The following is a 23,222-nucleotide window of genomic DNA, read 5'->3' as shown; positions in this document are numbered from 1 at the left end:
TTGAGGACTGTAAAAGGCTAAGTAAAATCCCTTTCAAGCAGCAGGGATTTAATCTTCTGTCTAGGGGCTAATTTTACATCTTCTCTGTTAAAATGCAGGAGAGTGGTGCGGGATGTCTAAATAAAAACATCTCTAAGGGCTTACAAACGCTTGTAGCACATTCCTGCCTCCTTGCAGTTTTACAGATAATTTTAATCCCTCTTCCATCCTCCCCAGGAAAAAAGGATATTTTTTTTCCCCTCTTTTTCCTACCTGTTCAGACTCTTCTTCATCATCAGCATCAATCTGTTCTGTAGCAGAGGTCTGGAGATTTTCATCCTGATCGCTGCTGTAGGCTGGCTCAATGGACTCTTGAAATTGGCTCTCCAGCCCAGTGGCTTCCAAGGAAACCTTTTTCCTAGAATTCAGCAGGGCTTCATTTGATCCTAGTTTGGTGGCTTGAGATAATAGGGCTCCTTCAATACTGATCCGCTTAAAAAAAAAAAAAAAAAAAAAAAAAAAAAAAAAAAAAAAAACAAAACCAAAAAGAAACACAAAACTTCGTTTAGAAGTTTACAGAGATTTTATATTTTAGTAAGACACTGTTTTACATCAGCCTTAAATGCAATGTTTAAGCTACGTTCAGTTAGCTGCACTGAAATGAGATTTATAAAGAAATAAGTAAAACAATCAGTATTTTTTCCATAGAATATTTAGAACTCAAAAAAATATATGCAAAAACCCCCAACCCAATCATGGGCTTCAGTATTATGGCATCCCAGTGAAGTCATATCTAATGTACCCTGTTTGTAAATCTTCCACACACACCCACTTTAAATTACATCCCAAATAAAAGCCTAGGACCTGAACTCCAACATAAGACTTTCAAACTGCACTGGGAACTTCATTACAAATTCTTACAGAAAATGTAAAAATTAGAAATGCTCATTTCCATCTGCTGAAGCTGTATCGGCTCAGATCATGTATCATGATTAAGATATACGATATATAGAATCATAGAATCGTCTAGGTTGGAAGGGACCTTTAAGATCGAGTCCAACCATATCAGAATAAGCTGAAACTTTCCAGTCTTATTTAATAAGTGCAAAGACATGCTTCAAAGAGTAAAGTCTATCTTTATACACAAAACTTCCGTGATTATAGTGGTATTTTTAAGTACCCTATAGTATTATAAAGTACAACCAATGTACAGACCAGTCTTTTTTTCTTTATTAGATATTCCTGAAATAGTTAGCTGTATTTCTAATGCTTTCATTCCAATAATCTTATTGGAGACGCCAAACAACATTTATGGTGTTTCCTTTCTTAAAATCAACACAACTAAGAATATGCAAATTCTACAGTAAATAATGTGCTCTAAGTCATTTGAATGTGCTGAACCAAGAAATATAAGAAATGGCTTACCTTCTGCATATCTGGACTTATATCTGAAAACAGAAATACGTACTTCATCATAAATGAATAATCAAACTGGTGTCAGTCTATATCTGGTTTACTGCTACACTGATCTCCCAATTATGAATTCCCAAAAGGGGATTGAATGCAGCAGCAATTGAGCAAACAGACTATAGGGTCCCTGATAAAACAGTGACAGGATGAGCTGCACTTGAGGCCCTGATTTTGCAACATTGATATGATATGGACAACTACTCACAATGGCCAAGACTTTGTGTGTTCAGTTGCCAGTTAGCTAGGATGTTTACAGGACCAGAACCAAAATGTGAAAAAACAGATGGTAGACTTAAACACTGATGTTCTGTTTTCTTTGCACACTTCCTCCCCACCCCGCAATGTGTTTAGGGAAAGTTATAGGAGAAAAGGATCCATGTTGACTTGTTCTAGAAAGTACAGAAGCACTGGATCAATTAAACAGTAGACGAAGTAGCTTACCATTTGACTTCAAAACTTTATGGACTCTAGATGAGGGTTCTGAAAAAAGACAACACCACGTTTAAGCACTCCAGCATCCCAGAGAAAGTTATGGGCACCTTGGCCAACTTTTTATAACATCGACACCAAAGTTTAAGTTTCTGAGCCCATGCAGGGAAGCCAGATTTTCATTTCTTAATCACCCAATTTCCTCACCAAAAAGTATTTGTTGAAGTGTCAAACTTAAGGCTTAAACCAAAAAACATACATGTTTCTTAATGCAATAGCAGCTGCCCTCCACACAACAAGCCACACGTAAATTTTCATCCCATGTTAAGATTCCTGCTTTCAAAAGACTTGGTCATCTCTGCTATCGCTTTAAGTAGCTGGAGGTCTCCTATTAGAAATATGTATGATGTACCAACAGCTTAGCAGGGCTTTAAAAGTATAAGCAGTTGAACGTTACACAGGAGGCCATTTGATCAGTGTTTTATATTACTCCTTTTACAGGCAAAGCAGCACCCATGCAATCCTTCACCTCAGAAACAAAGGAAGCCGCCTGAAAAGTAATTAAAACATGATTCTTTTTCAGACACAAATGCTGCTGTACGATAAACCACTACATCGACACTCTCATGAACTTTGTTTAAGTCATTCCCAATACATAATGCTACACACTCCAAATTGGAAAGGTCTTAAAGTAGCTGAAGAGGGGAACACAGTGACTGCAATATGAAGTCACCCAAATACACAGACGTTTGTAGTGGCTTCAGGAGGAAACTAATGGTAATTATGGATGTAAGTTTGAGCTAGAAGAAAAAAACAAAACAAAACCCCAAAAGTCAGCATAACCACCTCCGAGATCTCTATTATCCATAAGGCAGACATTACACTAAGTAAAGATAGTAATCATGTTTTGAAATAATAAGCCTATCACAATCAGGATGAAAACACTACCGAGACAGTAATTACTTGGGGTGGAGGGTAGAAACATCAGATTTAAATAATGTGACTGGCTTTCCTGCACACGCATTCTTTTATCCATTAGAAAGTACCATCAGTTCTTTATGCATATATCATTAGGAACGCATATCCATGAAATTAAGTGCAAAGAGTGGATAAAAAAAAATAAATCCCAGAAACGATAAACGGTTAAGTAGATACTCCACCCATATCTAAGAGTTACTACACCACATTAAATCTGCATGGAGTACAGGCTAAAGACCAATTCCAAGCACCCAGCCTCACCCAACCCTCACCAGCCCTGTCTGGTTTCCCTCTTGTCATCTTGGTGCTAAAGGAGTTTACTCACCTGATTTCCTTCTCACTCTGTGAGGAGCACTGCCTTCTTTAGGCTGGTACACTGATTTCATTTCTCCCTCGGGGCTATAGTGGAAGCCCGGGTGATCTGTGGAACAAGCAGAGGCACATGGGATAAGAGAGTCACAAGGGTGTCGCTTCACACGCCTCCGCAGCTCTGTTTGGGGGCAGTGCCATCATCCCTTTATGACCGACAAAGTGGCACTTCGCAGCCTGAAGCAACAGAAGCGAGGCGGTGTGCTGCTGCAGGGCAGCTGTTAACCACCCTGCTGTACAAATGCTTTGCCCATTTAGTCGTGCCCTGCTCCACACAGCAAACCCAGCAACATTCACACACCATCATCGCGTTTAATCGTTTGCCAGTTTCTCAGTCAGAGCCCTCCTGACCAATACAGCTACGTAAGTGAATAACAAGCCTGCTTTATGCCAAGACTTCCTCAGCGTTTACATCATAGGACTATTGTTCTAATTTCCCTTTTCTACACCACTAGGGCTGACTGGCAGCAGGAGGAGCTGCCTTGCAGCTCGCAGCAGCAAAGGCAGCGAGCAGAAGATGCAGCACCAGCAGGGGCAGCGCAGATGGGACTGCGCTCAGAGCGCACACAGCAGCATCACATGCGTTCCCCAGCCCTGGCCCCTGGGACACGCACAGGTAAACTCTTCAGGCGCAAGCACGAGCCTGCTGGGTCCCAGCATGGAGTTTTCTCGGGGCTGTTCTGTGGGTGCAGTTGCTTTCTGCCCCAGCCAGGAGAGCAGCTGCTGCGCTAAGTGGACTGCAGCGGCATGGAGGACACCCGGAGCAGCCAGCCACGCTGCTGCCACCGCAGGGGCACGGGGCTCCCTCGGTTCCCTTCCAGAGAGGCCGTGCACAGCACGGTGAGCAGCTGGCAGCTTCCTTCACTGTCCTCCAGCTGCAGGTTTGCCTGCACAAATAAGTCGTAACATTGCTACATACTTCCAAGCTGCGTTTGCTAATTGCTAGCCCTTCAGTGGGTCCCAGCCAGGAGGCACTTATGTGACAAAACAGGAAAGATCCATGTTTAGTCACCATGGAATAAGCACAAGAGAGCAGCCAGAGTTTACAGAAGGTCTAATCTGCCTCTTCCTTGCTCATCATGTGATGTAATTCGTTGGTTGCAGATCAGTCAGCCCAATGCCTACAGAGCTCCACAGGATCTGCTCCCAATTTTGTTTTTTCCAGCAAGGAATATAAGCCTGGCCTTCTTCCCTCTCAGAAGAAACCAGCAGTTAAAGCCAAATTTTTGAAGATGATTTTATTCATTTTTAAAGATGAAAGCAAAAAAGAGCCAACTTACGTATGGCATCCATTTCCAGAATTGCCTGTTTGGCCTGAAAGAGAAAAAATAACAAAAAGTTAAACTTATAAGTAGAAGGACAAATTACAATGCATATTACACATAGTAGTGAGTTTATACGTAAGCAAAAGCAAGTTTAATTTTTGAACTAATACATATGGTTAGCAGTGTTATTTTCTCTCTTTCTCTGTGTGCTGGACACCTTATGTATGTGAAGAATAATTTTGCCGGCAGGAGCTTACCAGAGATTATCTTCAGGGCTTCACACAAAACCCTGTTGTTCACTGCACCTGGCAGCTCCGCTGTGCGTGCCCCCCTCCCTGTCGCCAGCGCAAGGGCACGAGCGCGCGCCTACAGCACCACTGGTGGAAGATATTTCTGGGGGATGTAGTGATGGCACATCTGACCGCAAAAACTACTTTGGCTTCAAAAATAGGGGCTGTGCTGCGCTGAGATCATGCTGCACATGCTGTGTCTCCTCCATGGAGACACAAACCTCGAGATCTCTCTCTGAGCCCCAGAATTTAGAGCCATCGATACACCTCTCCATCTTGCTGGGATTGGTAGAAAACTGGCCCTAGTACCTGGGAATCACAAGTTTTTTGTGATTCACAGAACATTTCCTCCTGAAAAACCAAATAATTTAACTCCTGAATTATTTTTCAATTCTGAAGTTGTTGGCACAGAAAACACTATCAATCTTGCTTCCTTAAGGATTTTATAATAATAATTTGGGTTAAGTAAGATTGAACCAGGATAAAAAGTGTCTCATGATTGCTTAAAATTTGTCAATTTATTTTTAATAGGAAAAAAAAATCTGGATGTTTTATCAAGCATATCATCTAATAAGAAAGAAAATAAACTAAAATAAAACATCCTGTGTAACCTGCTTGCCCTACTACAGGTGCAGTTCAGTAATTTTCCACCAGGCGTCATATGTGGACTACTAGTAAATCCTCCAAAATCCGTGCAGGGACAAGTCTAGTAACTCGCAACTACTGGTTTGTAAAAAAAAAATTTGCAGACAACCTCAGAGATTTATTTGGCTAGGCTTTTCCTTTCTCAAGTGAAATTATTTCTATGAGCAGAAAATGGTATTACACTTTTGGTTACACATTTTTTTCCATAGATAAAAAAAAAAAAATAATCCAATAAGTAGAGGAAAACATCTTGATACCAAAGCTGAGATCATGCTGTAGTATTTCTTTTTACAACCTAATAAACTGCAACAAGTATTTACATTGTAAGCATGGATACTAGCATAAACATTATACCTTTGATAAACCCTGTCAACAAAAAGATAAGAGGAGAATTAGTAACAGCAACTGCTAGCACCGTGTACGTCAGTCGCAGGTAACATTTTTTAGCCATTACAGCATAAAACTCAGTGGAAAAAAAAGTCAAGGAAACTGTTCAGTGAAACTAATATTGAAAAAAAAAAAAAAAAAGGCAGTAAAACTCAGTGGGAAAAAAAAATCCTGCTTCCACATGAGCCAGTAGCTGCTGTGTCATGGCAAGAGTTAACCAGGGCTTACACCCTTTGTGCAATATGTTACACTGGGAACCATCACCTGGAGCTCCAAGACAGGATTTCATAAATAAAAGGACCAGGTTTCCCTAATACAAGACATTACAGCTATGAATATGGTATCAGTGCCTCATTTTCTCTGGCATAAAGCTTGCTAACTGTCTCACCAAAAAGGGCTTAGATGTCCCAGCTAAGGCCGCAGGGTTCACAATGGGTGTGCGTATTTCTGAAGTGTGTGCTGCCCATCGCTTCACTGCTATGATATCTAACCAAGACAGATTAAAATTAGCTTGGTAAGGTCTACGCATGCTGCAATTAGCACACCTCGGTGTTGTGCAGACAGGCAGTATCAAGCTAAGGTATGCTTTTATAGTCAAGCTTTATGACACTACATCTCTGTTACTCATGTCTTAGCAGGCAAATCCTAATATGGACAGCAATGCTGCTAACCCAGTTAAATTCTACTCCTGCACCAAACCCTGTAGATGCTTTTAGTAGAACTTCCCCATTATTTTTGAGGAATTTTTAAAGATATAAGGAAACAACATGTCAATCTCCTGGAGTCTAAACTTTCTGTAAATTGCCATGCATCTTGCAGCTAATACGACTGCTCTAAGTTAAATGCACGTACAAGGAGGTGGTGGGTTTTTTTAATTTTTACCTTGGCAGGAATTTTAGCAGGATGATTTTCTAGAATTAACCTCTTCAGGTGAAGAATCCAAAGGCGCTTTTCTTGCTGAGACTTTGCCTGATAAACAAATTGTAGCACCATGAGAAAACGCATTACCGCACTACGCAGGCTCAGGAATAGCATATGGTCATCAGTCAGGTTACCCAGTGGGCAGGGAGGTTTCTGTCATACCTGGACAGTATGTTGCATCTTGGGATTTTTGTAGTGGAAGACGCTAAAGCTAAGTGGTTCCTTTGGTATTACTTCAACAAGCATGAGATTCCCACACTGTAACAAAGAGAGGCAACGATGTGAGTCACGGAGGAGTTTCAGGGAGACCCAGGGTCAGCGCGTGACCACCTGCTCTCCAACATACCAGTATGTGAGCTTTGTATACAAACATCTCATCTCTCTTTTTTGTAATTAGTAGCAGCTTGTCAAAGAGGAACAATGTGCGCTCATTTTTGGCTCGCTGAATGCGAAACGTTCCTTCTAACACCAGCTCCCCGTAACTCGTGAGGTCTGGTCCTTTCCAGTTAGTGAGCAAACTCTGTATCTCCTGCAACAGATCAAAGAAGACCAACCACATTCAATCCAGAGATCTTACTTAAATAAAGACTCAAACAAAAACTGCCAAGGACATTCCCACTCTCCTATATGAAGTTCAGCATCCGACAGTGTAAAGTCACCATACCCCAGTACTGAGATTGCCAGGTCATGTGCAACACTGCAGCCAGCTGCTTGGAGACCTACTGCTAAGCCCAGACTAAAACATGCCCTCCTGAGTACTGGTTACCTCTGGGTGGACCCAGTGAAAAGCCCTAAGCTCCCTAGGGCAGCCTGCAGTGAAAGAGCACAACCCCATCTCCCCGGGCTACAGGGATGGAGAACAGCCTGTAATTCAGCCACCAGTGTTTCTCATGCCTCATCCCCTCTTCTCTCCATGTCCCTAATCAATTGCTCTCAACATTTCTCTCTCACCCTGTGCATCCTCCTGAAGTTGTATGGTCTCCCACTGGATGAATTACAATGCCATCTCTATGTCCTGTAGGCCACCACAGAAGACACCTCTTTGAGGTGTCCAGATTGAAGAGATGTTTCTTAGATGACTAGAGGACTAGAAGTGATTTGGTCAACTGATCTTTTGAAGATGGCAAGATTTATTTGTATTTTTAATGATTTGTGTACATACCATAGATATTTCTCACCTTATTTATTACTTTAAAAAAAAAGGCTGGAGGAACATCTAAGAACATCTTCACAAGTCTGTTGTTTCGCTATGGCTATTTTTGCTTCCTTCAGTTGCTTGGTTTTTATGTCAGTGGCAACGACATAGCACTTACAGCAATTTGTAAGAGCAGACTAAACCTTAATTAGGGAAATCTTTAAAATCTTTAAAAATGTCCACTGGACTTTAAACCTGGCAGCACTAGCAAAGCAGGGACAGATTTCCTCATCCTAGGCTGGTCTCTCTAGAACATTACACTTTAATACAGCATTCAGGTAGAAAACATCTCAGTACATTTGACGCACAAATGCAACCTAGAACATTCACAAGAAGAAAACCCAAAAGTAGCATACTTTATAACAGTCTTGTGTAGAGTTCAAAAAGAAATTTAAACATAAAAAATAAAAAATTAAAAAAATGGCTTTTTATCAGGTCTCTCTAGGAACTTATAAATAAGTCAGGGTACAGCACAAGGATCATGTCCATCACCGAGGGAGACTTTGCACAGGAACTGCTGTCACAGTACTTGCAGCATTACAGACCAAACGGCACTATCCTATCCTTACAGCTGCAGAAACAGATTTCACTTTTTAAAAGGGTAAGTATGAACATAAACATTTTCCACAACCCCATATATTTGCCAGCTGAGCTCAATAAATTAATAAATAAAAAAAAAACCACCACCAAAAAACAAAACCACAAAAAACACACCACTTTCCCAAAAGCATTTAGCCCTTTTTATTGCCAAATATTACTGGTTATCATTAGCCAGATTTATAGAAGACTGTTGGTAAGTCATTAGCATGCATTTCCAGCAATGCGTGGAAAAGGTTACACTGCTGCAGGCAAGACATCATCAAATGTAACCCTATTCTCCCTACACAAACAACAACCCCACCCCACCCCCCAAAAATGATGGCCAATAAGTATAATTTATGTCAAAAAGAAAAAAAAGGACAAAGAATAACAGGACATAGATTTCTTGAATGGTATAGGCCTATTACTCCTCTTCATAAACTAAAAAATCCCCCTTTAATTTTCTTAAAGCAATATAAATACTGCTGATGAAAATGTAATGTAAAATCATGATTCACTAGGAAGTTTGAAACAGAATGACCGTTCTGCAAAACAGTTTGCTCTTGATGCCAAAAGTTACTCAGGGTGTAGCTTTTGTTTTCTCCTCAAAAATTCTTCATTTGAAGTGAAGTTAACCTTTTTCTAACTATCATATTTCTAGGTTTATACTTTTCACAATGCAACTGATAATGAGTCTTCAGAAGCCCAAGAGGAAAGTACTTAAACAAGAAGCACAAGAAATGCCACAAAACAAAATTAATCTGCACAAAGGGAAGAAATCGGAAACCACAGGATTTCTGAACAAAGCCATGCCCTAGGGTTGTAACGCAGTGCCGTACAATTGAGGGAAAGGAAGAAAGAAAAGTTATCTTAAGTTCCATATTACTGCAAAATAAATGCTTTACAGGATGCTGCTTGTAGGGCAGAGATGTCTGAGATTTTCCTGCAGCAATGACCATGGTCTCTAAGATCAAACAGCTGCAGGCATACTCAACAGGAGTCTAAATTATGGCTGACAAAGATTAAAAGAAAAGATAAACTAAAAAATGTTAATGGCATACATATTGACAAAAACAGCTCACAAACACCCATAAAATCTCTTTGGGAACTCACTTGGAGCCTGATGGCGTGTTCATGTTTCCTCTTCATGTCATTTATATGCCATGCCACTCTCTGCATGGTATCTATGGCATCCAGCACCACATCATAGCCCTCAGTGTCCTTGTCAAGGTGGTTTTCTATTTCCTAAGACAGGAGGGGGAAAAAAAGTCCTGTTATTTCTAAATTAATATTCCCAGCAAGACGCAATACTGTGTTTTTATCTGTACTATTTTGTCTTTGCATTGCAATCACCCAAATGCAACGCTCCTGCCTTTGTTACTATTGCACGCTGTTATCAATTTGATTAACACAAGATGACTAACAAAGCCAAGCCTTTACGGTCAGTTTAGCAGCGACAATACTTGCGGCAGCCCGCGTGAGCAGAGAGGCACAGAAATGAGAGCGCGGCACGCTGACAGGAGAAGACTTTTTCAGACAGCATTTAATGGCTTTCTTAAAACACAGAACATATCTACACACTTACAAAACCCTGATGGAATTACACCAGGCATTACTTTACAGTTGGAGAGAAGAAAAGCACCAGACATTTTAAATAAGGATCAGTGTCTTTACACTTCACTAGAACATGACTCTCTAATAGGAAACATATGTGGAAAACGTTAACAATAAAGCAGGAATTTCCGAAACTTGCTTAACTCAATTCACTGAATATGGAAAGAGTTCCCACTTCCTCAGTCATTCCTCTCCACAAAAATCTTACCAATCGGGGTGTTTATATGTATTTATTCCTTCTTTCAACCACCCCCAGCATTGCGACATGTGGAAAAATGCTGGTTTTCATTGGAACAATAAATTCATGTACAAAAGTGTTTAATCATGACAAGAATCTTCCAAACAACCTCAGAATTACAGACAGTTTTTAAAAATGCTCATTATTTGGATGCACAGACTGATTCAATGTGCCTAAAACAATGACCATAAATTTCCCACACCAAATATATGCATATGCTGTGAAATGACGAAGAGACAGAAGTGTCTCCATACGTAGAAATCTAACGCCCCCAAATGAAAGAGCACCTAAGGAAACCCAGAAACTTTCTAAACTTCAAGTCTTGTACCAGAAGCAGGAACTTCAACGTGCAGCAGCCCTACACAAAATACATTTCTAATGGGTGCTTACGTGCAAAAGCAGGTGGTACTTGAGGATGCGCTGGACAGGTTTCAAGAGGTAGGAGCCCAGGGGCAGAGAATGCTGAAGCGCTTCTTGCCGCTCTCTGAAGAACTTGGCCAGCGTCTTGTTCCTCATGCACTCAGTCAACACAGCCACCGACCTGGAAAGATCAATACATAGCTTTAAGACACGCCATCTCTGTAAGTCTGTAGGTAAAGTCAGGAGCTGTTTGTTTCTTTCCTTGTAAAAGGGGGGCAGCAGATTCCTAATCCAATCACTGCTGTTTGGTTTTTTGATTTAAGTTATCTTACGCTTTCAGTTATGTTTTCCTTCGACGTGCAACCATTCTCTCTTACTGGGAATTATACATTGGGAGCACTGCAGAATAAGACCATCTTTTTCTGAAGAAGGATAATAGCAATGAATGACAAGAACAGTCACAATAAAACTTCAGATGAGCATCCTTCATTTTTTGTTGGGCTTGGTTGTTTGGTGGGTTTTTTTACTATTATTATTTTAAGCTAAAAAAGTAAACTCCTTGCCCCTGCCTCCAGTTGGGGGGGTGTGGGAGGGCATGATTTTTAAAAAATTATTTTCTGTGGAGTGTAACTTACATTATATAAACACGCCAAGGGACAAACGAAGAAAGGGAACCCAGCATTCCTACCTTGGGTAGTTGGTGCAGTACTGTGTATATATGTGGAAATCTTCACTCTGCGTGGGGAGGAAAGGTTTACGTATATTCAGATTTTGTCAAACTAGCATCTAAGCCACGTGCAAGATAAAGATGATGACTTTAAGACAACACCTTCTCCAGTTCCTGATCAATGAATTCACTGTGATAGTCCTAACACTACCATAGACCTACTAACTGAACTTCATTTTTTTCTTTTTTTGGGAGATTTTTCCTTTACTTGCTGGAAAAAAAAACAGAAAACCTACACAGAGATAAAGCAAGTAGCTTTGCAACAGAGCCTCCAAGGTCCTTTATGACAATCTATGCATCTTAAAAAAACAACAACAAAATAACCCACAAAAACCACCAACATACACATCCCTTCAAACAACTGACTTGCACATGCCTCATTTTGTGTGTGCTAAAGCACACATGGGCTTCCTGGGAGAAGTAAGTTTTGCAGTTTATGTTCAGTGAGTGATTTTCAATCAACTATATATACTTTCACATTTGAGCACAGCCTAAGCATGAAAATTAGAAGACACAAAAGTGATTTTTTTTTTTAATTTAAAAAAAAAAAAAGTAAATTATGACTCTGTGAAAGCAGAGTTATTACTGAAACAAGTTGTAACTAGACTTCGGTGGGTTTCCACACTTGCCTGTCACAGTGAAATTACCCACACTTAATGCTGACAAGCTTCTCAGAGCAAAAGCCTGAGTTTCATTTCTTTCCTCCTTGGACTAAGATTTTTTCTTAATTATCATTTTTTAATCTTATGCGGGAACAGGTTCCTATGTGCTTTAAATCCGAAAGACTGCAGAACTGTCCTGAAGCACTGTAGAACTGCGAAAGTGCTCCTAAAATAAATTACTTTTTCTTTGCTGAGCCCTGGATCGATAAAAAGCAGTCCTCCAGTGGTAAACAAGACTCCTGTTTCCACTCAAAGCATCTTCAGAAGGGACTCTGGCATTCTGCAGCACAATAGCTGTGCTCTGCAAGGGGTAGTCTTCTCCCGGGGGCAGTCGCTGGTGAATGAACGGCGAGACCAAATATCTGCCTCCACAGAAGGCAACAGCGCTCTGAGGAGCAACACCACGTGGGGAGAGGGCTGACAAAGGCTGTGGCTTACGTTTCTCATTGTTGGGTTGGGGTTTTTTTCGGCTGTTCATCAGAAAGAGCCAGCTGAGGCAGTATCCTTCCCCATTTCTAACAGCACTGCTCCCTTGCTTCACAGGGGTAAAGCATGTTGTGCTATTCATTTTTCCAGTGAGCAGTGATTCATAAGGACCCCGTATAAAGCAAGGTGCTACTCCACAGGAGTACAAGTCCCTGCAATTCGTTTCGGTATTTTTTTACTGGATTTCAAAATTAACTGTTCTGAAAAAATAAGTAACTCCAGGAAACTTCTAATAAACGTTTCTCTAAGGGACTGAGATCCTCAATTTACTCAGTAGTAGGCTGTAAGCTTATTAAACTGCTCTTCGTTTAGAAACCAACCAACTAAATGTAGTGTTGATAGAAATACAGCTAAACGATCCAGCTTGTTTTTTCATGCTTGGAGTAATTTTGCTGTCACAGCTAGTTTTTATGGTGGCGTACATATGCCCCGTGTCTGCACCCAGAGACAGCGAGCTTGTGTCATAGCCTGTCCATGTCCAAAACCCTCTCTGCTCAAAATGAAGAATTAACAAACTTCAGAGCACTGCAGACATTACACTGTATAATTTTCTAGAGCGGTCACTACCAAACTAGCTAGCACTCGTAACAAGGCAGGGTGGTTAAGAGAAAGCATTAGGAAGAAATTCAGTATGACGAAAAAAGGTGATTTGTTTTATATATGCATATATTAATACAAGGTTTTCATTTAGGGGCTTTTGGTATAAATTGTAATATATTTCCATGGCTGCAATCACAAAATAATGCATTTATAGAACTACTTCTTAAGCAAAGTGCAGAACTTGTTGTGCCAATTTATTTTTCATATATATATTCTGCTTATAAATATCATCATGGGATTGTTCTGCTTTTCAAACACAAAGGAAAAGAATATCTGTTGTGAAATTTTAACAAATGAAAGCATTATCTGTAAAACAAACAAGGCCAAACACTTCAGGGCTTCAGAGTGAACTGAGTGCACATTCCCCACAAAATCAAAAGCGAGTCTGAAATCCCCAGGAGCCTTTTCACACTCTCCCTCTTGGTTTTGTATTTTTTTTTGGTTTGGTTTTTACACAAGGTCAAAACTACTTTCAATAGGATTATTGGTTTTAAAAGAATTTTAGTCTAGCTATTAAATGGAACAAACTTGTATATAAAAAAAAAGGTAGTTTTCTCATGCCCTCAGCACCTCTAAAAACTTTAAGAAAGGTTTCACAATCATCCCTGCTTTCTGAACAGACATGACGCCAAATTTCATGCTGCACTTGCATCTGTACTCTCTTCATTGCGCCACAGCTCATTTCATCACACAAAACCATCAGAGAGCATTTACTTTTACTGAGAGCATTTGCTTTTACCGAGCGATGCGAGCATAATGCCAAGAGAAAGTCAATTACACGTATTTTGCCTCCAGAATGAGATTGTTGATTCAGACTTAGGAAGCTGGTGTGAATCACCATCATGCACCTTGCCTAGGCATCCGCAGGATTCACATGAATACGCTGGCCAAGAGAGCCGCCTCCAAGAGAGGCTCTTCCTCAGCCTGAGGAAGCCACGCTACTCAGGACGGCCATTCTCCCACTGCCTGCCTGGTCACCCAGCACCTCCGCATGGTCAACGAGGGGACTTCTAGTTCACATGCCCAGCTGGTCATCTCTGCTTCACAGCAGACTCCCCAGAGCAAGCACTGCGTTCCGGGGAGCGCATCAGGGCACAAACCATGCAGGGTAAAGCCAATGCTGTGAACTACGTTCAGAAGCAACATTAAAAACAGGACTAAGATGGATTTAATATTTCCCTATCAATAGTTTCACACTGTAAGCAAAGCGTCAGCTATACTCATCAGTATTTCTTTGGACATTCTTAAACTTACTCAGCTTGAAAGTTGTTTTGTTGACCTCAACTGTCTTCAAACCAGATGAAAAATGATCTCTGCAGGGAGACTGGAATCACTCCAGAGATCATTTTTGATCTGGGGGCCCAAAGCTGTTTTGGTAGAGGGTGCAAAAACTGAGACCCGCAGCGAGAGTTCATCCGCACTGACTACAAGCCACCCTCACAAGCAAAGCCAAGCACGAGCAGATCCCAGCTATACTTAGCTTGTCCCCTGCTGCCGAATCAGTTCACTGCGCATCTCCTCCACATGAAGTGAAGTGCCAAGCAATGTGGCTGCATCCCCAGTCTTCTTTCAACTCTTGGTGCTCTGAGCTTTTTTATAGCCATAAAAGGCACTTTAAAGGAAAATGGAGACTGAGAAAATGAGCTGAGTCAGAGTGTAAGCTGAAGCCAATTGCCTGGATCTCCTCTTCATTAATGAGATGCTAGATTAGAGTAATTCTCCCTTTCCCCTTCGTTAAGCTGTTGGTGTGTCTTTCAGAAAACATATGTTCTGAATTTCTGGGGTGCTGAGTGAGAAAAGCAATGTGCCAGAATTATGCTCTCCTTTACAACAACTCACTTAAATGTAAATGTGTAGAATACTGAAGTCAATCTTCTAATTAATGTTGGCATCATTACTATGAAAATGAAAGACTAAGTTGGCACGAAAACTTATAAACAATCTTTTAAGCAAATAATTAAGCTATAGCTAAGCTTGCACTGGAACCCTTTTATCAGCCTCCGATTACAGTTACCAGCAAAATGTCTCGAAGACATTTAACGTACCAGAGTTAATACAGTTCTTCTAGACGAAGACGCAGGACCAGAGCTGGTAGAAACTAAACTAGTACGTCACTGCCCTCAGTAGCAGGTTATTTCTGTGCAGCAGCCATCCCACACTGTTTAAACAAATACCCATCTACACCATCTGCAGCTTGGGGCAGAGAGGTAAAGGCAGCAATTCATGACCGGACAGTAGGTTTTAAAAAAAACCCATGCTTTTCTGCATTTGTGTCCATTCGCCTGTGAGTTATTAATGAATTAAAATATGTGGAGGCAAAGGGATTGAATACAACGTTGTAAGTTGTTACTAAATATTTATATAAAGTCATAGCTGCATGGTTATTTTATCTGTTAGCAAGTTTTATGTTACTGGCTAGTTTACACTAAAGACATGTTGCTGAATTCTGTTAACAAATAAAAGATGCCATTTTAGGAGCCAATTACGGTGGGCACTCAGCACAACAAATGTTAAGATAAAGATTCAAATCCACAATTGAGTTTTTGTTCAAAGTGTGCTAATGTGATTTGATAATCCTTACTCTATTTCCCTTAAAAGTAAAAGTTGCTTGAGTTTACTACTCAAGCATGAAGTTATACACAGGAAACAGTGATGTGTGATTGTGTGAGGGAAGTATAATATGCTATAACAAATTTTATTGAGCAAAACCAAACAACAAAGTCAAGTTCAAAGAAACAGTCTACCAAACATGGTCCAAAACAAGATCTTAAAAAATTAAGCTCCCCAGAGGTTTTCACAAATATCAAACACTTCAGTTCCCACAAGCTCCAAAGTTACTTTAACCGTAACTGTTCTGTTATACACGCAAAACAACTTTGTGTCATTTGACATGAATCCTGAAGAAAGAAATGGCTATTACTTAAAGCAGTTATGAGCTTCATGAAATGCAAAAAGTAAACACAGTACCTACAGTGAAAACTTCACTGCATGTTTAAATTCCCCACAACTATGGTAGTCACAGCTGAACTGGTAGGGTGAAAAAAATGTCACTAGGGCCAGAGCTCGTGTGACCCAAGCACACTTTCCACTGGAAGCATTAAAGAAGCTCCAGCGGAGAGCTACATCCATCAGCTAAGGCAGCGAGCTATGACTTCAGCATGATATTATCCCCGTGCTTAAGTCACAGTGAAGATCTAGCACACTTGAAGCAAACAATAAATGGCCAAAGTCCCATAAGATTTAAAGGACTGCACATTGCCAAAAAAGGCAGTTTTATTTCCACTACTCAATGCTGGGAAGATACAAGCAACCAAGAATGGACAACTGGAGTCTGTTAAGACAGTCAGCAGTTGCCGTAATGACATCTTCATGGCAAAAACCAGAACCTGTGGGGTGTTCTGGTATTGTTTGATTTTGCTTTTAAGTGTTTGCACTTGTGTGGATGAAGCTAAAAATGCTTGTTAGGACTGCAGTCTAGCAATTTCTGAGCCATCAGGCAGTTGCCAGCCAATATACAAATGCTAAAAGCATTTGACAAGGGAACAAAAAGCACAAGCAATGATATGCAGATGGATTTTGGGACTAATGGCCAGAAAGTCTACCACAAAACTGCTTTCAGCTGGCCAATATGAATAAGAGCACAACTTTTTCCTGGACTTGCTACTATCACTTGCACCACCTCTGTTTCGTGTCCCAGCCAGGAGTAGTCCCACCAGTCCCAGCCATAAGCAAGCAATACACCAGAAAGGTATACCAGCTCCAAACTGTGCTATCTGTAAATCTCCTGAAGGCCTCACAATTGGCCTTGACTGCACGGGCACTTTGATGACTTATACTCAACTTGTTGTCTGCCAGGACCCCAGATCCTTTTTTGCTAAGCTGTTTCCTAGTCAGCTGGACACAGAGTGCACATGGGGTTATTCCGCTCCAGAAGCAGGACTTTGTGCTTGCCCTTATCCCATTCTCTCTCCTCCAATTCAAGATAGGCTATTTGGAGCGATAACAATATGCCATAAACCCCACTGTGACAGGGCAAAATTACATCCTACATTTGTATTAGTGGTGCCAACACTAAGATCTCTCAGTGCTTACAAAAGATCAATTACTAGATAAATAACAGCTTTCTCAAACTCAGCTGAAGCAAGTGATCCGGTGAAAGAGCAGCACTAAGCTCGTATCATTGCTCCCCTTTATGATAAAATCCCTTATGTCACAATAGTGCCAAACAAATTACTGGACCACCATGAGAGGTCTCACCTTGTGTTAGACCTATTACATTGAATGCTTGGTGCTGGCAATACTGAGTTCAGGACAAAATATAAAACATGACCGGGATTGGCTTTTTTGGTTTTGTTGTGGCTTTTTTTTTTTTTTAATGGAAAAAGGCAAACACACCTACAGACAGATTATACAAATTTAAACAACTACACGCGCCCTCTTCCACTGCTCTTCCCCCAGAAATACCGTGGAGGTGGCATTATTTCTTAACACATTTAGGTTCTACAGATTCACAGCATATGTAGGTTCTCTGGTGAGCTCTGCAGTGAACTAAAGTCACCTGTAAGCCAAATTACTTCATCTCTTGTTGTCCTACCCATTATATCCATTCCCCTTCCCCCTCATTGGCTCTCCGGGTTTCCTACAATGAAGGACACCAACTTTGGTTCCCTGTATTTCCCCTGCACTTAAGAACTTCTCTTTCTCCATATTTTTTGGCTTCAGAATTGCCCGACAGAATAAAGATGCAGATCAATGCTGAGAAAACTCAAAGTATTTCAGAGAGAATGAGATTTGAATCTTAAGGCTAGACTTCAAGCCATCCCCTTTAAAAAAAAAAAAATTAAAGATATGGCTGCTATCATCTCAGAGAACAGTATGGCCACAAGTACGTTAAGGTTATTTCCCTTCCTAAAAATGCAGCCAAGTTGTATTCTGTAGTTGTTTTTAAGCTGACAAGGCGTAACTGGAGTACCGCTTGATTACCTGTATTAAAAGAGGAGGGGGAAATAAAAGAATCCCTGTAATAATCCACAAAAAAAGATCTAAAAATGAACTCTAGATCAACAGCTCCACCAATTCAGATACACCTATTGAAGAAAATAACACTTTTTTCTTGATTTTTTTAAATGCAAATCAGAGACACTATCATCTACTATCACCACCTATCACCTACTAAGAGAAATTCCTTCCCTTTCTATAGATTTGCTAACTTTTCTTGGTTGAAGTGACACAAGCTGTCAGAATTAGGTCTCAAAAGCTAACAAATTAATCTCATTCCCTCATACCTGTCTACAACTAGTGTTGTGCTGCAGACTCCAGCAGCAGCCACTTACCTTGGAAACAAAACAGTCTGCTATAGCCACAGGATCATTTTCACAGTTTTCCAAATCTTGCAAAAGTTCACTAGAACAAAGAACGGGAAAACAAAAGACAATTATGGCACACCTTGGAATAGACACACCTGTATATTTGGAGCCAGACAGTGCTTCATCATTCATGGCAGTGATAACGACACACAGTCCTAAAAAGGGAACGAGAACCCCTTTGACACGCCTCTTCCCCCTAGATGTATAGCTGCTGCGGTTTTTTGTTTGGAGGCAGAGGAGTAGTCCAAGGAAATGGTATTCCTACATACTTAAAAATTCAAGTCATCAGAATGACCATGGATTGCTGATCTCCTAAGCAAAGCCAAGCCCCTTCCTTCAGATTGACAGCTCTTCTACAATACTTATAGCGGCGTAGTCAGACAGTTGTGTAGCTTGTATATCGACTAACACAACTTAATTTAAAACTAACAAATTTTAGAAGATATTGAAGCACATGCACTGTCCTATAAAGACTTCATATATTCTAGGAGCTTTACTTGACTGAGGGAGGTGAGGAGCTGCTCTGAAAAACACAGATGAGAACCAGGGATGTATCACACATACAAGAAGAATGGTAATAAGCTCACTCAGGAAAATTTGTCTACCTTTAGTGGGTCTCTTCACTGAAAAAAAATGGTTAGCCTGCAAAAAGTTTTCTGGAAGGGAATATATAAATTCTACATACATAAAAATAAAACTGTACTGAGGGGATTTTATAATTTTGACATGCCAAGCAGGAAATGAATTAATTGTAACAGGAGCAAAGCAGTAAGGGAGCATGTTCACTGTTGTATGAAACTCAGCTCTCAAAAGCCAATTCAGTGAAAGAAAGAGTTCAAGCAGAAGAAGAAAACCTCAAAGGTCTCTCCTTGATCCAAATAGGCTTTAGTCTTACTGAAAGATGTACTCAGGAAAACAAGAGAAGAAACTGAGTTTTCTGCCAAATTGTACTCTGATAGAACTCCCCCCCTTTCCTTCTCATCAGATGATTTTCCGTTTAGGGCTACTTTTCTCCCAGATCACAGCTGGTTCCCTGAACAAGTTTTGCATAAGAGTTGCTAAGCATGTATGTAGGGAACTACCCTTTTCCCCTCTAAGCAGACACAATTTCCCTCTGTAAGTAAGAAAAGGAGTAAACCAGAAATGCTTCCTGACTCATTCTTTGCTTCTCTAATTACTGGAGGAAGGAAAGGGAGAAATTAGCAATCAGTCACAAGGAACAAAGACAGACAAAGACCTTAGGTTCAGTGGTCACTAAGACGGTCTATACAGCAACAATTTAACTTCCACACCTCAATTTCTCCCATCATCAAAACGGAAATAAAAATATGACCCTTGCCTGATACCCCACACTCACAAAGCTCCTTTACATCAGCAAAAGCAAGAAGCTGTAGCAATGGTGACCATAACCATTAGTTATAATGGCTGACTGTGTTCCACACATGAGTTTTGGAAAGAACATCAAACACAATGAACAGGCTCGGAGGAGTCCTGCTGTCTGTCAAGAAGTTGTTCTCCTGATGGCTTAGAGTATGTAGCACCTCGATTGCCATTTTATTCCTACTGGTCTCACAGAATCACAGAATGGTCAGGGTTGGAAGGGACCTCTGGAGATCATCTAGTCCAACCCCCCCGCCAGAGCAGGATCACCTACAACAGGTTGCACAGGACAGCGTCCAGGCGGGTTTTGAATGTCTCCAGCCTGTCCAGGTCACGCTGTATGGTGGCACAGCTTTCTGGCATGTCAGCCACTCCTCCCAGTTTTGTGTCATCAGCAAACTTGCTGATGGTACACTCTGTCCCTTCATCCAGGTCATTGATGACTATATTGAACAGGACTGGACCCAGTACTGACCCCTGAGGGACACCACTTGTTACTAACCTCCAACTAGACTCTGCACCACTAACCACAACCCTCTGAGCTCTATCTGTAAGCCAGTTCTCAATCCACCGCACTGTCCATTCATCTAACCCACACTTCCTAAGCTTGCCTGTGAGGATGATGTGGGAGACAGTGTCGAAAGCCTTGCCAAAGTCAAGGTAGACAACATCCACTGCCCTCCCCTCATCCACCCATCTAGTCACTTCGTCATAGAATGCTATCAGATTAGTCAGACATGACTTCCCCTTGGTGAATCCATGTTGACTACTTCTGATAATCTTCTTTTCATCCAGGTGCTTTGAGATGACTCCCAGAACAAGCTGCTCCATCATCTTCCCAGGGATGGAGGTGAGGCTGACCGGCCTGTAGTTTCCCGGGTCATCCTTCCTGCCCTTTTTGAAGACTGGAGTGACATTGGCTATCCTCCAGTCCTCAGGCACCTCACCTGTCCTCCAGGACCTTTCAAAGATAATGGAGAGAGGCCCAGCAATGACTTCCCCCAGCTCCCTCAGCACACGAGGGTGCATCCCATCAGGCCCCATGGATTTATGTATATCCAATTTATCTAACTGATCTTTAACGTGCTCCTTGTCAACCAAGGGATAGTCTTGTTTCCCCCAGACTTTCTCTGTTACCTGCAAAGTCGGGGTCTCACAAGGACTGGCCCGAACAGTGAAGACAGAAGCAAAGAAGGCATTTAGCAACTCCGCCTTCTCTGCATCATCCGTCACCACAGCACCTGTCTCATTCAACAACGGGCCCACATTTTCCCTAGTTTTCCTTTTGTCTCCTATATACTTAAAGAAACCCTTCCTGTTGGCCTTGACATCCCTCGCCAGGTTCAATTCCAAGGCTGCCTTGGCTTTCCTTGTTTCCTCCCTGCATACCCTGACAGCATTCTTGTATTCCTCCCAAGCAGTCAGCCCCTTCTTCCACCTATTGTAAACTCCCTTCTTCCACCTGAGCCTTTTCAGAAGGTCCCTGCTCAGCCAAGCAGGTCTCCTTCTCCCCTTGCCTGATTTCTTTCTCTTTGGGATGCACTGATCCTGAGCTTGGAGGAGGTGACGCTTAAATAGCAGCCAGCTCTCTAGAGCCCCCTTACCCTCTAGAGCCCTTTCCCATGGGATTTGCCCAAGCAATTCTTTGAAACGATCAAATTTAGCCCTCCTGAAGTTTAGGGTTTCAACTCTACTTGTCATTTTGTCTATTCTACACTTAATCCTGAACTCTATCTTCTCATGATCGCTGCAGCCCAGTCTGCCCCCAACCTTTACATCCTCCACCAGTCCCTCTTTGTTTGTGAGTATCAGGTCCAGTAAAGCACCTCTCCTTGTAGGTTCCTCCACCACCTGAGTCAAAAAGTTGTCATCAATGCACTGGAGGAACCTCCTGGACTGTACGTGCCCAGCTGTGTGGCCTTCCCAGCAGATATCAGGGTAGTTGAAGTCCCCCATGAGAATCAAGGCCTGTGATTGTGAGGCGATTCTCACCTGTCTGTAGAAGGCCTCATCAACTTCCCCATCCTAATCAGGTGGCCTGTAATAGACACCCACAACTGTGTCTCTCATATTACCCTGCCCCTTGATCCTTACCCACAAGCTCTCAACTTGCTCATCATCTGTTCCCAGGGAGAGCTCGATACATTCCAGTTGCTCCCTCACATAAAGAGCAACTCCACCACCTCGCCTTGCCGGCCTATCCTTCCTAAAAAGAACATAGCCCTCCATGACAGTGTTCCAATCATGTGAGCCATCCCACCACGTCTCAGTAATTGCAATGAGGTCATGGTTCTGCGACCGCACACAGATCTCTAACTCCTCTTGTTTATTCCCCATGCTACACGCATTGGTGTACAGGCATTTCAGAAAACCCAATGAGTGTGTAGTTTTTGCCCTTGAGGAGTGGTGGGCCTTCTGATTATCAAAAATACTAGTGCTCGGCCCCACAGTTGCTGAGCTACTATGCCCAGGCGCCTCTCCAGCGAGCCCAGTTACACGCCCATCCCCCTTCAAATCTAGTTTAAAGCTCTCCCAATGAGCCCTGCTAACGCCGTTCCAAGAACCATTTTCCCCCTGCGTGACAGGCTTTTCCCATCTGCTGCCAGCAGGCCTGGTGATCTGTAAATCAGGCCATGATCGAAGAACCCAAAACCCTGTCTGTGGCACCAAGTTCAGAGCCAGTCATTGCCCTGCTGGCTCTTCCAGTTAACCTCCTCATCATTCCCTGCAACAGGAGGGACAGAAGAAAACAAGACTTGGGCTCCTGATCCCTTAACTAGTCGTCCTAGGGCCCTGAAATCCTTCTTCATTGCTCTTGGCGTTCTTCTTACTACATCGTCACTACCTATCTGAAACACTAAAAGGGGATAATAATCCGATTGCCGTACCAGGGACGGAAGCTTTCTCTTAACGTCACGAACCCGGGCCCCAGGGAGGCAGCAAACCTCCCTATGTAGCGGGTCCGGTCTACATATGGGGCCCTCCGTCCCCCTCAGAATTGAGTCCCCCATAACAATGACCCGTCTTTTCTTTTTCACTGAGGAAGTTTTGATTTGGGTTGTGGTCTGACTAGGCCTCAGCGAGTCCTCCAACCTGGGAGGATTACCATCCTCACTGTTGTTCCGTTCCTCCTGCAGGACAGTGTATCTGTTGTGCAGTGGTACTTGGGAAGGTGTGAGAGTTGATGGGCAGGGATGCCTGCGGCGCCTGCTGCGTCGGGCAGGAACATGTTGCCATTGCCCCCTGTCCTCCAATCCGCCCTGTTCAGCTGATTGGGGAGAG

The 23,222-nt window shown here is 42.0% G+C and overlaps 1 protein-coding gene across 1 annotated transcript in view; it reads right to left on the bottom strand.

The window, feature by feature from the left end:
• Positions 1-23,222, bottom strand: part of PLEKHG1 (pleckstrin homology domain containing, family G (with RhoGef domain) member 1) — a 50,920-nt gene that overhangs the window by 6,000 nt on the left and 21,698 nt on the right. The window contains exons 3-14 of the mRNA XM_009884045.1: positions 18,528-18,597; positions 11,408-11,454; positions 10,750-10,900; positions 9,621-9,752; positions 7,080-7,262; positions 6,896-6,991; positions 6,695-6,781; positions 4,506-4,539; positions 3,182-3,277; positions 1,891-1,929; positions 1,405-1,427; positions 253-471 (exon numbers count right to left, since the gene is read on the bottom strand). Of these exons, the coding sequence (XP_009882347.1) occupies positions 253-471; positions 1,405-1,427; positions 1,891-1,929; positions 3,182-3,277; positions 4,506-4,539; positions 6,695-6,781; positions 6,896-6,991; positions 7,080-7,262; positions 9,621-9,752; positions 10,750-10,900; positions 11,408-11,454; positions 18,528-18,597 (1,177 nt within the window). The remainder of the gene's footprint in view (positions 1-252; positions 472-1,404; positions 1,428-1,890; positions 1,930-3,181; positions 3,278-4,505; positions 4,540-6,694; positions 6,782-6,895; positions 6,992-7,079; positions 7,263-9,620; positions 9,753-10,749; positions 10,901-11,407; positions 11,455-18,527; positions 18,598-23,222) is intronic.

This window comes from Charadrius vociferus, unplaced genomic scaffold, assembly GCF_000708025.1.
Source record: "Charadrius vociferus isolate BGI_N301 unplaced genomic scaffold, ASM70802v2 scaffold494, whole genome shotgun sequence".
Classification (NCBI taxonomy): domain Eukaryota; kingdom Metazoa; phylum Chordata; class Aves; order Charadriiformes; family Charadriidae; genus Charadrius; species Charadrius vociferus.
This window is presented reverse-complemented; position numbering and strand designations above follow the sequence as displayed.